This window comes from Pteropus alecto, unplaced genomic scaffold, assembly GCF_000325575.1.
Source record: "Pteropus alecto unplaced genomic scaffold, ASM32557v1 scaffold22, whole genome shotgun sequence".
In the NCBI taxonomy this organism is placed as follows: Eukaryota; Metazoa; Chordata; class Mammalia; order Chiroptera; family Pteropodidae; genus Pteropus; species Pteropus alecto.
The window spans coordinates 9,519,010-9,533,153 of NW_006434839.1; the positions used below are offsets into that span (position 1 = coordinate 9,519,010).

Here is a 14,144-nt window from a genome sequence, read left to right on the forward strand (position 1 = left end):
ATGGGAAGATGGAAGCCTCCCGGAAAGTCATCGTGAGCAGTTTCTGCCTCCCTTGAAATGACTTTGGCCCCTGCTAAAAAAAAAAAAAAAAGTGGTGACAGAGCCCGTGGCTGTGATAGACACCTGGAACAGGTTCTGGTCCCCCGTTCTGCTGCCTGGCACCTCTGCTCTTACCGTGCTGCAGAGGGAATCCTGTGCAAACCTGGTTGTGACTGCACTCCTGCTCACGTAGGGACTCAAACACATATTTATGGATCACTTTCCAAGAGCTGAGCATGAGGATACAGCGGTGAACAAGTGTGGCCCTTGAACTCCTGGAGCTTGGATTTTATGTTATCCAGGACTAGTGCTGAAGGCCTGGGCAGGTCATCCCCCCAATCCAGCCTACCCCAGGGTGCTAGGAGCTGTACAGGGGGCTCACAACAGCTCCCCATCCTTGACACAAGCCGAAGCCTGCTTCCTACCATTGGGACCCCTCTGCATTCATGGCAGGGCTCCCAGTTGCTGTGCCAGCTGCAACGACCCACCACCTTGGCCAGTCCTTCCCTCTGCTGCCGACCGTTTCAAGAAGGTAAGCGGAGCCGGTTCCCATAGCATGGGGCAGGAGCGTGTGCTGGCGGAGCTTTGTGAAGAGCAGACTCCAGGAGAGATCAAAAAGCTCAGGAATTCCCGATTGTTTCAGTCCCCCCATCCGCACCCTAACCGCTGGTCCTCCACCCCCCACAGCCCCTCCTCTCCCCTGCGCTTGCCTAGTCTCAACCCTGTGCCCGTGCATCTCTCCCAGTGGAGCAGGAGACGCTGTCAGCTTGCAGCCAGGGCCCCCAGATGACCCAGCTTCTAGGCATCCCAGCAGTTGTTTTACAACAAAACCGCAAGTTCGTCCCCAAGAAAATCTCTGTAGTTCCTGAGGTCCCCTCCCACCCTAGGCTCAGAGACCTACTGATCTAGAAACCGGAGCCCACCCAGAGGACATGGACGTTTCTGAGGCCAGGAGCTCCTGGGGCCCCACTCCAAGGGGTCCCTCAGCATTCCTTTTTCACATCCCTGCCCCTAAAAAAAAATTCTCTCTGGACACTCGCACCCAGCCTAGCGGATAAACTCCAGGCAGGAGAACTGGGTTCTGGTTCGGGCTCTGGCCTCAATTCGGGGCCTAGGTGGGCCTCTGATGTCTCCTGTGGAAAACAAGGTGTTTGATCACACAAACCTCTGGGAGGGTCGTAGGGGACGTGGGGTAAACCAGATGGACTCCAAGGCAGACAGCGAGAGGGGACACTCGCGAAGACATGGAGGCTGAAAGGAACCGGAACCCGGGCCTGCAGGGCGCGGGGCTCCAAGGCATCCTTGGAGAGATGAGCACAGCGGGCGCAGCGCACAGTCGGTGAGCTCCGGGAGGTGCGCGCGCTAGGAGCGAGCGGGGAAGGGACGCGAAGCCGCAGGAACCGAACGCATCTCCATATGCATCCGTGCCGGGGAGCAGGGAAAAGACTGCTCCACGCCCGCGCGGGCGCTTGAGTCCTCAGTCAAGAAAGGTAGACCACTTGACCTCCTCGAAATTGGATGGCGACAGCAAGACTAATAAGAACTGTCTCCTGAGCAAGCACTTTGCTGTTCTCGATGGGCTTACAAAAACGTTTCATTATTCGATTCCCCCAACAGTCCTCTGACTTGGACAAGCTCCCAATTTGCAGATGAAGAAACCGAGGCTCAGGAAGGTCAGGCAGGCGCCCAACAAAAATACCTGTTAAGTGATTACAAATACAGACTATTCTAATTTGAGACAATTAAGCCCTAACTCTTTGAAGCATCTCAAAACAGAAATAAAAGCGTTTGCTGGTTTGGAGGCTAAAATTTTCAGCTAAACTCTGCTTTGGACACAGGAAATGAAACATGGCCCGTGACCAAAACCAAATCTCGGTCCTCTCCTCCACCAACTGCAGACCCAGTCTCTGCTTAGAACCTTAGGGTTCCAAGGCCTGGAGCCCTGGAGCCATCACCTCCGCCTTGGGGCTGGGAGCCGGGCTCCCCGCAAGTGGTGCCTGGTTGGCAGGCTCCGCGTCAGGGTGCAGTGGATGCGGGACTGTCGGGGTCCGCCGCGAGGGCCCTACCAGGTGCGGATTGGAAAGCTAGGGTCTTAGATCTGGAGTGATCCCCGGCGGAGCTTTGGCCGACAGAGCTCCTCTCCAGGGACCACGCGCCGTTTCCTCCCTGCCTCCTTTATAAGGATGCGCGACCAGTGTTCTCAGTTTTTGCTACAGAGGAGGAAACCGAGGCGGGACTCGATCCCACGCCCTGAGCCCTCAACCAGTGCTCAGTCCCCTATCCCCGCCAGGAGCCTTCTCCACTGATCGGGTCACAGACACTCTGGGGTGGGCGCTCAAACCTCAACTGCCCCATGGACAAAACTCAGTCCGGGTGTCTGTCGCCTGGTGGGAGAAGGTAGGAGACCATGTTGCATAAAAGCACCGGCCGCGCGCCCTTCCTTCTCTCCTTGGTACCTCTCGCTCTGAGCACGCGTTCTGGGCCCGCGCCCACCGGGAGCCGAAGAACCCTGCGTGGTGCACCGCTGCCCTCCCGCACCCCTCTACTCCCCCGACTCCACTCCCACCCCCTCCCCCCACGCCGCACGCAGCTTCTGTCCGCTTAGGCTGGCTCACCCTCTCTGATTCGATTTCTCCAGGCTTCAGCATCGCGAATCAGATTTTTTTAAAAAAACAATTCCTGCATTTTCTTTTATAAATTGAAAATTTAATGCAAGCAGACGGTAAATAAACACACACACTTCAAACAGTCCAGAAAGACGTTCAGAAAAAAGAGTTTCTTGCTCTCTGACCCCCAGTTCTCCTACAGGGAAGCCACCCCTGTTTCCTGTGTCTTGAGTCTCCGGTGGGAGACGTTTTGTTCACAAAAATACTGACACCTAGACACACACCTCCTTTATGTTTTTACACAAACGGAAGCCCATGTGTCTGTCTTTTGCGTTTTACACTTAAAGTCCGGGATATTTTCCCAGGATATGTAACGGCCACATTTTCCCACTCTTTTTTAAGAGCTGATTAGAGTCCTCAGACAGGATGGCTATTTGTTTGTCTCTGCGCCCCCCGACCCCCATCGTCCCCTACAACCGGGCTCCCCACAACCGGAGCCAAATCTCAGGGTTCCTGGCCCTTTGAGAACGATAGAGACGGTGCACCGCTGAAAGATAAACGTACAGACGCACCAACACAGGTTTTCGAAAAAAGTCGGGGGGATTAGTTGAGTTGCCAACACTACTGATATTGTGGACCAATGCACATCCAGATTCTAGAACAAAGCCCCGAGGGCTTGGGCCTGGGCCAAGATCGAAAAACTGCGCTGCGGCTCCGCCAGCAGCCGGGAGCCCCTAGCACATGGCTGCAGTGGGGCGTGGGGGTGGGGTGCTTGTGGGAAGACCTCCAGCGGCAGAGCCAGAAATACAGCGGCCGGGGGCGGGTCCCGGGAAAGCATCACGGGGGCGAGGGTACAGGGTCCACAGCACTGATAACGCGGGTTCTGCAGTTTGCAGAGAACGACGAAGGTCACGAAATAGACACGATCCCACCCGTGCATTCTCTTTACCCTCCCGAGATGGGAGTCATTCGATCCATTTTGCAAAAGGGGCCACTGAGGCTCTGAGAGGTGAAGTGCATCGCTGGAGATCGTGCAGCAGCTGGTAACTGGAGCGCAGGAGGACCCGAACCCGCATCTCTGTCTCCCGGGGGAATGCTAGCTACGAGTATCGTGTGGCCGAGGGCCCGGGTCAGCGCGGGGACCCAATCAGCCTGAGCGAGGCCAATGGCAGAACTGTCGCCGCCTGGGCGGGTCTGTGGGTCGTGGATGTCTGCACCCCAGATACCCCTTCCCCCAGCCCTGCCGCGTGACATGGGAAGGGAGACCGAGGGCATCTTCAGCACAACCGGGACTGCAGTGGAGAGGGCGAGGATGGCAGTCAGGGAAGCAGAGTGGGACAGAGGCCAGGAAAGAACTAAGATGGCTAGAGAGACAAGCCGAGACACCAAGAGCGAGACTGGCCGAGTCCGGGGACGGAGCGAGGGGCGCCGAGTCTTCTAGGTTGAAGTAGGCAAGGCAGTCCTTCCTAAAGGTTTAGGTGTCCTTCCTAAGCCTGACGCAAGGGTCCAGGAACCCAAAACTATGCGTCACGGACGCAAGGCTCCGGGCAGAATGGGATGTTGGTGGCGAGGTGGAAAGGGTCTCCCTAGGTGGAGGAGGGTTCCTCTGAGGGGCAGACAGACGTGCGACCTGCGGAAGGAGGGCAAGATGCAGGCGGCCGTAGGGTGCACAGGACGGGGCAGCAAAGTGAGGACCTGGGGTCGATCCGAGCCACCTCCTCCCCCGCCTGTGCCCGGAGCCGAAAGAGATCGGGGATATCAGGTCCCCAGAGACTGCCCCCTTCCCATTCGAGTCCAGCTCGGGTTACCGGCCGGGCCTGCTCCCTAAAATATGCATGAGGCTTTTGCGGGTGCAATTTCGCGGCCCCTCCCGGAGTGGGGTTGGGGGCGTCGGGGTGCGCGGGGAGCCAAGGGAGGAGAAAGCCACGCTGGCTGGGGCCGTCTCGACTTTCAGCAGCGCATTTAAGAAAAGGTGGAAACTGGATCTGTCTCCGCGGCGCCCCCGCCCCGCCAGCACCGACGGCCGGACCCCGCGGCCCGATGGCTCGCTTTGCGCTGTGCGGTATCTGGTTCTCAACAGCAGGTGAATGGGCCCGGGCGGGGCGCGCTGTGCACGGGGGCGGAGCACGCGCTATAAAGGGGGTGCCGCAGGCCGCGGCGGCCACTCGCAGCTTAGCAGTCCCTGGCACACCGCGCCCCTACCACCCAGCATCCCACGGCCCTCGGGGACCAGGTAGGGCCCGTGTGGGGATGCAGCCAGGGAAGTTCAGAGCGACCTGGCTGGTCTGGGAAAGTGTGCGGGCCCGGGAGGGGTTAATGTGGACCCCCCCCCCACCTCCCACCCCTTGGATCTGTTGGGCCCAGTGCCTTGCCCAGGATCTCCCCCGTCCGGGGCCTGGCGCACCTCGCCTCAATCTGGCTGCGTCGAGAGGGACACCAAGGCCCCGCGACTCGCCAGTCAATTCGCCCTGGGGTGAGAGTTTTGCCTCCTCCTCGGGCTGCGACATCCAGGGGCGGAACACACCCCGCCTAGGAATCGGACCTACGGATGAGTTCATATCCGCACCATCTCTCCGCGGGTCTCGGCTCCGCAGCTACGCGGATGGGAACTATAGAGCCCCTCCCCCAATCACCGCTGCCTACTCCCTTCCTTCGCGCAGAACAGGGTGCTAACGGTCTTCAGTCTTAATACAAGAGGCCTTCAAATTTGGTGGGGGCATCGGCTAAGCACCTTCCTTTTTAGAGCTTCTCGACCGCCAGACCTACGGGGATCGGTTGGGAGGACTAGAAGCTAAAAGGGAGGAGGAAGGATTAACGTTTTATTTTAATCTGGTTTTGAACTGTGGTTGCCGTCTGGGGCGGTCAGGCGGGGCCGGGACTGGGAAGGGCGCCCAAAGCAGCAGGGGGAGGGCACGCTCAGGATACTGGGGAAGGAGGAAGAGGCCACCCCAACGCTGACAGCCTGGGAGTCTCCTACCCCCCTGCCCCGCCTCTCGGAATACTCGGGGTGGTATCCGAGCAAGGACCGCTGTAAAGGATCTAATCCGTGTCCGCGCCCCAGTCTTGGCCCGCCCCTCACGCTCCCGGGGGAACCACTGCCGCAGTGGGGGGAAGGGAGATGGGAACGGGTCTGGGGGCGGCTCCCCTCCCCCTCTCCCTTCCCGGACAGGCAGCCTTTGTTCCCAGCGGCGGCCGTGGCCAGACACCTGTGAGGCCGCCGAGCTGAGCGAGCGTAGGTGGGTGAAGACATGGCGGAGAGTCCTTCTTCCCCACTCCAGCCCTGCTCCCCCGGGTCGGGGCTGGCCCACTGAGACAACTCAGCCTTGCGCACCTTTCTCCCGGAAAGACAGCGGAGATCCGTCTAAGTGGCCCCAGAGTGCGTTTTAGCTCCAAACACACTTCCCCTCCCCCAGCCCAGGATCGGATTTCCAAGCACGCTGCGCTACACACACCTCGGCTAGCTCCGGGCTCGGAGAGCGGTGGGATGGCAGGGCGTCGGGGCGCACCTCGGCCAGCAGCACCCTAGCCTGAGGGTAGGAGGCAGGGACACAAGGCGGGCGGCGAGACCCCTTGGGGCAGGACCCGGCAGGGGAGGGCGAGCAGGCGGGGCTCCCAGCGTCTCCGCAGTCCCCGCCGGGCGTGTCCTGCGCGGTGCACCAACCCCAGCCACATTCAAGGTGAATCATCCCAGGCCCGCCCCCTGCCCCTCCCCTGCCTCTCGGCACCTGAGCCAATGGTGCGGCGCGGGGGGCGGGCGGGGCTCAGGGGCGGTAAACCCTCCCAGAGTCATTATCCCTGCACTCGGTGGAGACTGCACCTCCGCGCCGGAATCCGCGGGCCTCTCCACGGCCGCGCCGTCTGAGGCACCTCGCGAACCCTTTTCCTCGGGCTCCCGACCCCTTGCCTCTCCTGCTCTACTCTGCCTGCCTCGCGGAGGTGGCTCCTCCTCAGGTGGCCCGGCAGGGGCCTCCCCCAGCAGACCTGTCACCCGACACCCAGGAAGCGCGCGGCCCCATCCTGGGTCCTCTTTGTTCCCCCGCCGGGCTCCGCGCTCGGGCGCCGCCTCCTCCCGCGTCGCGCTGTGGAGGTTCGGGGCGCCGCCCTCAGCCCGGCCCGGAGGCGCCTCAGGTTCCGTCCATCCGGCCCGCTCCGAACGAAGGCCCTTTATGCCTTGTTTCTCCCGGGTGGACTACGCGCGGAGCTGGGAGGCGGCGGTGCGCCCAGCCCGGAGCCGGCGCAGGTGAGTGTCTGGGGCGGGGCCAGGTGGAGCCAGAGCCGGGCGGCGTAGAGAAGGTGGAGGCGGGCGCCCCGGGGCGAGCCGTGCTTGAACCGGAGTTGCGGGCGGGCCGCCGGGCAGGCGGGGTCTGCTCCGCGCGGCCGGCCTTCGGGGATGACGCGGCAGTGCAGCCTTCCGGCCGAGGCGCCCACGCGGCTCTGTGATCCTGGGGCCCCCCGTGGAGACTTGTGCGCCCAGCACTGTGCCCCAGCCCGAACCGCCGCGCGATTTCAGTGCTTTCGATTGTGCTTGGTGAGGTGCGTATCGCGCGGGCCTTGGCACCTCCCTGGGGAATCGACCGGGGGTCGCGCCGGCGTTTCGCCGCCCTAGTGGGCTCAGGTGGAAGCGCAGGGCTGCGAGGCGGGCGGCGACTAGGGCTGGGAAGGTCCTGCTCCAAGGGCTAGCTAGTATCTGAAGCTCCCTCAGGGCTTTCTGGCGGGTCTTTACCGATTCTGTGTCCCCAGAACGGCCCCCCACCCCAGTCTCGGCAGGGGATGGGGAAGCAGTTCTCAGACCTCCAGATCGGCTCTGCTTCGCCGCCGCCCTTACTGGAGCCTGGGAGCGCGCAGCTGAGACCCGCTCCACGCCCCGACCCCCATTCCGGTTAGCGCTCGCGAGCACTGCGCCCCTCTGGGCTCCGCTCTGGGTTCGGCGGCTGGACGGCGCGCCCCGGACGCCTCACCGGTGCGCGCATCCTAGGAACTGGGCCGTGAGTCAGGGATCGCTCGATTGCGCGGAGCCTTCCAGGCTAAGACATTCGCTTTCCCTTCCCCCCAGTCCCTGGCCTCCCCCACACTTCGTATAGACGTACCCGCCGGGGGCTGGGGGTGCTAATACTGGCTCAGAGCGATTAGAAGCCGGCAGCCCTAATCAACCTCCCCGCCCCCATTCGTTAGGTGAGAATCCAGCTCTCTGCGTTTTGCCGGGCTTCGCAAATCTCTTGAGGATTAAAAGTCCGATTTTCCTCCTGGGGGCCAGGTGGCGGATGTCTACGCGACGCCCCTGGTCCTCTGGCGGTGTCACTGGGTTTCACAGGTGCGCACCACCCTCTTCCTGTCCCGCAGTGAGCCCGCCGGGCACCAGATCGGCAGGTCTCCGAGTCGAGGCTAAGCCTTCCAAGAAATCTGTCCTGACTGCGGACTGAGCAGCCCCAAGGGAAGGTGGCCCCACACTCAGCTCTCAGCCGCGACTGGCCAGTGCATTCCCCGCGAGGCTCCTGGGCGCGGAGCTGCAGCCTCCGCTGCATGGTCGCCCCTTTATGCACTCTATGACCTGGCCCTGTTCCTGGGAGGGGAATGGGGGGCCTCTGAAGTCGGCCTTATGCAAAGAAGAAAAAATTCCAGGGTACCATTCTCACTTGTGAGAATTTCGTTTATTCCTTTTCCCGTACAAGGCGGATTAAGGGGGCCCAGTGGCTCCTGTCCTGAGCCCGCACAGCTCCAGTCACCGCGTTGACGGTGGCTGCGTGGCGACTAGGGCCTCGTTGAAAAAGCTGTGGGCCCCTCCGCCGGAACCTCGTGAGGAGACAGGGAGGCAGGCACCACGCCCTGGGCATGTCCGAGAGCCCCAACCTCCCCCAGCCTCCAGCCCTTTGGTCATCGGGGATATTCGATGTATACCAGAGGGACCAGGACTGGGCTGGGCTTGGGTGGAGCAGCTCGAATCCTGGACTCAGGAATCGTTGCGCAGATGCCAAGGGGCGAGCCGCCGGGCCTCTGATGGTGAAAAATCCCGGATCTCAGAGTACTTAGGGCCTCGGGTCCCAGTGGCTCACCTCTAGGGACTCCCCCAGCGCTGGAAGGGAGCACAGGACCTACCCTGTGTGCCTGGGTGAATGCGGGGAGGGAGGGAAACCTCTAGAGGAAGCGAGACTCAGTGGTGTCTGAAGATGGTCTTTAGCAAAGTTTAGGAGTGGCGGTCAGTAGGATGTGTAGGAAACACACACACACACACACACACACACACACACACACACACACACACACACCCCGTGAGACCCTCAAGTACTCTGGGTGCTTTGGTGGCACTGTCTGTTGGCCTCCCCACCCTGGCCTGCAGGTCGGGTCTCCGGTAGGTGCACACCAGCTCGGATGCTCTTTTCTTTGCCTGGAGATCACTCCAGGCCAGGGTGGGAGACGGGGACCATCCTGCTCCACAGCCTTGCCGTCATCTTCCCGCTCCCAGAGTGAGTTTCTGTGCCTTTGGATCTCAAGGTCAGGGTCACGTCCCCCCACACACCTAAGGGCAGAGGAGGTTACTCGGAGGACTCACCTTGAGCCATAGGCCTCAAGTTTTCCATTTTGACCTTTCTAATGAGGCTTTTGCTGCTTATGCCCTCCCACCTCTCCTTGCTTCCCATTTTGGGAGAGCGAGGTGACCTTACTTCCCTAGGGTCCGGCCTGAGGCCGCCCGGACTGAGGTCGAAGAGGTGCGGCTGGGCTCTGGGATGGATCACGGCGGGGGAGGCGGGTGTGGCGCCGCCCGGCACTGCGGCACTGGGTCTTGCCGCATTTGCGTTCGCAGGGGTGAGGCAGGCGCAGGGGAGGAGCCTCGCCCAGCTTTGCCACGAGAACAGGAGGCTGAAAGGGGATTTGGCCTTGTAAGCTATTCTCTGCACTCTCCCAAGTCAATTGCAAAAAATGGGGAAAACAGGCCAAGTGTCCCCACAGAGATGCCACAATTAGTCAGAAGGAGCACCCAAGCCCCTGGCGACCTGTTACAAGGCTCTCTTTACCTGTGGTCTCGCTTATTTCCAGGGCTGGGGAGAACAGAATCTGTAACTACAGCCCTCTCTTCTCAGGCCCCCGCCTGCTCCTTGGTTGCCTATTGCTAGGCTAGTGCGGTATTGCTCCCCCCGCCCCCAAAGAAAAGAAAAAGAAATTTAGAGTTCTGTTTAAGTACCCCAGTAAGGCTTCTCATTGCTTATAGTGGAGGCTTTGGGAAGAGTTCTCAGACACTTCTCAAAGGATGATGTGCACCCCCACCCCCCACCAGCAGAATTGCCTGGGTACCAATTAAAATGCAGATTTTGGGGTGGGCCCATAATCTGCATTTCAAGGGCCCCTTTGGGTGAGTCCGATGGTTATTGCCTGAGCTCTGTGGATATCTAACTACCTCCACTGGACCACAGCCTTTGCTAAGGCTCCTACCACCCAGGCTGGGAGATAGTCTGTCTCTTCTCCTTTTCTTCAGCTGCGTTCAGAGTCGTAGTGGGGGAAACTGAGGCAGAATGCCAGGGAGTGACTTCCCAAGACCTCCATCCCACTGTTGGCCTCTGGAAGATCAGAGCCCAGCAGTGGGCATGTGCTGAAGCAGGACAGGAGTCTTCGCAGATTAGGGAGGGGGGTGCATTGAGCAGCGATTTGGGTCCCTTGGGCACATGTGATGATGGCAGAGTGGGTGAGGATTTGGCAGAGGTGCGAGAGGCAGCCAGGCTCCAGGCAGCCCTGAGGTCACGGAGAGAAGCATCATCAAGGGGTTTTCATAGTTTCTGGGCCAGGGGTGCTCTCTCTGACCCTTTCAGGGTGCTTTTCTAGCTATCTTGACCCCTGGGCTCCAGGTTGGCCTGGAGTAAGTAGGCCGGAGTCCCCAGCCCTCCTGCCCTGGACACCATCTCCCCTGAGACAGACTCTCTCCCTCCTTCCCCAGGCCGCTTGGCACCAGAGGCAGGAGCCACCATGGTGACTTCTCTCGAGGCAGCCACTCTGGCAACCACTGATGCAACCTTTTCTGGCACCTCCCTTGCCTCCCTACCTCTGCTTTCCTCTGCGGTCCCCTCAGAGCCAGCAGAAGCCACTCTCCTGGCTGGATGGCAGCGGTGCCTCAGCTCCCTCCATGCTGCCTCCTTGGCCACGAGACTTCCTGCCCACCTGCCTTCCTGTCCTGGCCGCAGGCCTGCAGCAGAGATGCCCAGCCTGGGCGGTTCACAGTTTTATCTGGTTCGGGATGAGATTTCGGGGAGCGGCAGGTTCGGTTTGCCCCCTGGAGCTCCGTTTCTGCCACAGGGCTGGCTGGCTGGGGGATGGGGAATGGTGGAGACCAGGGCATCTTGGAGCAGGACTGATGGTGTCTGCTCAGAGGCCAGAAGAGGCACCCTGGAAGTCCCACTGGTCACTGTCTACTTGGGGCCTGGCATGATAGGCAGAGAGGTGGATCTGGCTAGCTCTTTGTCACTCTGAGCTGGATTTACTCCATTCTCAGTCTGAGCAAGGGTGGACGGGACTGGTGGGCCTCAAGGTTGAGATCAGAAACACCTTGAAATGGACATCTCTGCCCACCGTCTCCAAAGCCAGGAGATCAGCCCTTCTTTCCCACTGTCACTGTCTCCCAAAGGTCATCTTGGGCTGAGACAAGGCATGTCAAGCTTGTGAAGGGGTGGGGTGAGGAGAGCCTCTGGGAGCCAGGTGGGAGTCTCTCTGCAGGGTCCGAAGGCCGGAGAGCGCGACTCCTGTTCTGTGTATGGCACTGGTAGAATTCACTGTGAACAGTCTCGGTCAGTGAATTACCGAAGGGCCATAAACAGAGCAGAGACAGATCCGCGAGTGTCTCAGGAGCACCTCACCCTTTCTAGCCCCCGAGTGGGCCTGGACGTCGGAAACGGGCTGCTTCCAGGGGTCTGGGATGCTGAGAGCCCTCCAGCCTGTCCCCAGAGGGCCCACGCCAGTACCATCTGCTTGGCCGATTTTGGCACTAGCACATTTTTGCTTGTGTCTCTTCGCTCTGAGCAATCATGTGCAGTGCCAATATGGGAAAAGCGGGCGCTGCAGCCACGTTCGCCTCCCCTGCGTCTTGTGTCCAGGCCTCGCTGTGTCCTCGCTGGCTCCCTGGCCCATCTGGCTCAGCTGCTGTGAGGGCCGCAGCCCTGTGGGCAGCCAGATCGCCTTACACTGCCTGGGGCCACAGCCGAGCTGGGAGTCCTGCAATCTGAGCTAGGCTAGCAGATGGGGCCGCCTCCGGCAGGGGAGGTGGGGGTCACCATCTGTAGGGCCAGCCTGGGTGGTGCCATGGCTCAGAAAGGCCCTGCTCAGCTCCCAGCACACCCTTGGGGTGAGACCTTGGCTGGCAGCATAGGGTCTGGCCTTCTGCTGCAGGAACTGAGGGTGGTGGCTTCTGGCGTTGGGGGTGCCCTTGAGGTCAGGCCGGGTGATCCTGGGGTTGTTGTCCCTAGGGCAAAGCTCACTATGGAGTGGTCATCTGGACAGCACTGAGAACAGGGTCCTTGGTGGGCTTGGAGTCGGAGTGAGTGGTTCCTGCCCTGTCTCTGGAAGGTTCCGGGGCAGGGGCCAGTGGTCTTCACATGCCACACTGGAATGTGGATCCCTGGGTCCCTGAATTTGGGCTACGATTATTGAACTTTCGCTATCCATCGGTGTACCAGATGCCATTACATATTTCACCTCATCGATCCCTACCACCGCCCTGTGGGGTGTGGAATTTTTAAAGTCATCTTATAGATGGGGAGACCGAAGCTCTGAGAGGAAAGGCCTGACTGAACAGGTTAGCTGGTGAGCGGTGGAGCTGGGCCAGTGTGGCTCTGCAGTCACTGGCCATGACTTAGGTGGGCCAGCCTCACTGGTAGGTTTTGTATGCTGATTCCCCCCACCGCCCAGGGCTTGGAGGCATCTCAGCCCTGAACCTAAATCTGAGCTTGGGCTCCCAAGGGTGTCCCAGACAGCAGAGAATGAGGCTCAGAGGCCTGGACCCAACAGGGAGAGCCTGGCCAGAGTGAAGCCCTAGTGACCAGTGGTCAGCAAGAGGCCAGCTGACTGACCTGACTGACCTGAGACACTGACCAGCAGGGAGCTGTCATTGTCCCAGCCCCCGAACGAGCTGCTCTGCTGTGTGTGGTTGGGGCCATCGGCAGGAGGATGGCAGGATCTAACAGGCAGCTCAGCTAGGCTAACAACCCCTCCTACCCAGGGCCCTAGGGACACCTCACATGGGTCAGGCCATTTCCCTGTGTGAGAGACAGGGAGGAGCCCCCTCATAGTCCCTCCTGGGTGTGGTGGCGGTGTCCCTGTGCAGAAGCTCTTCCAAGCCCTGCAGAAAGATGTTTGCTTATCTCAGGCTAGGAGAAGGGGGCTTCTGCCCTGCTTAGCTTCCCTTGCAGCTGGGTCTCCCCGCTCTGATGGCCCAGTTCCTCCACAGTGCCTGGCTGGCCCGTGCTCATCCTGTCTCAGCCCCCACCCTCTTTTCCAGAGCTAAAATGGCTGAGCTGCCTGAGAACTGCCCTCCAGCCAGCGTCCATGGCGCAGGGAATCAGAGTGACCCCTGGGGGTGGGCGTGGGCACAGAGACCGTGCAGGTGGGATTGGAAGACCCCTGGGCCTTACCGTTTCTGGAGCGTCCTTGGAACTTCTAAAATGTCTGGCCACATTTCTGTGCCTTCCTGCCTAGCAGGGAAGGGGGCCCTTCCAGCCGGAGGATAGCGCGGCTGTCCCTCAGACCCGAGGTGGTCTGCAGCTGGGCTTCACTTCTTCCTGTGGCTTTGCTTTTGCTCCTCACACCTGCCCAGGTGGGTGCCCTTTGCTGAGCCCTGAGTAGCAGGTGCTGGTTGGGGGTGCAGAAGAGCCAGTTTGTCTCTCCAGCCTCCATGCCCCGCTGCCTCTGGGGGCCTAGCTCCTGACCTGGGCGACGAGTTCACCCGCAGTAGTGACTACCTCCGGCTGGGACTCCTGCAGCCGGTTCTCCTTCCCGAGATCAATTTCCCGGCATCTGGGTGGGAAATTCTGCCTTTGTGTCTCATCGCCCTGTCAAATGGGGCCTGAATCCTCCTTTGCAGGTCTCCCAGACCTGGACAAAAGGTTGTACCACACTCCACAGGCACCTCTCGGTTTTGGAGGTGCTTATTTCATCCAATGCCCCGTGCCCTACAGGAATGACTACTGTCTGACTTACGTCTCTCCTGCTGCCGCTGAAAGCATTTTCTTATCAGAGTGGGAAGGTGTCTGGGAAGCACTTTGCTCTGATTTTTCATATTTTTCAAGAGCAGCCACTCCAGGGTTCCCGCACCCCCCATGCAGGGCCCCTTGCTTGTCTGGGGTGCTAGGAGCTTTTGGAGGGGCCGTGTCAGGTGGATTTGCCAGACTCCCGCCCCTCCCCCACCGCTGCATTTGCTCTTTCAATCCCGGCCATTATCCCAGTCCCTGCCCTGGCTCTGCGAAATGCGATCTGGCTCCATTGATCGCTGGCAGGGGCTGCGTGCTGCTGCCAGCGAAGCTGGGT

The 14,144-nt window shown here is 60.5% G+C and overlaps 1 protein-coding gene across 1 annotated transcript in view; it reads left to right on the top strand.

Moving 5' to 3' along the window:
- Positions 1–3,285: 3,285 nt before the first annotated feature.
- Positions 3,286–14,144, top strand: part of LOC112478684 (formin-like protein 18) — a 19,845-nt gene continuing 8,986 nt past the window's right edge. The window contains exons 1-2 of the mRNA XM_025045855.1: positions 3,286–3,579; positions 6,456–6,885. Coding sequence (XP_024901623.1) covers positions 3,286–3,579; positions 6,456–6,885 — 724 coding nt within the window. The remainder of the gene's footprint in view (positions 3,580–6,455; positions 6,886–14,144) is intronic.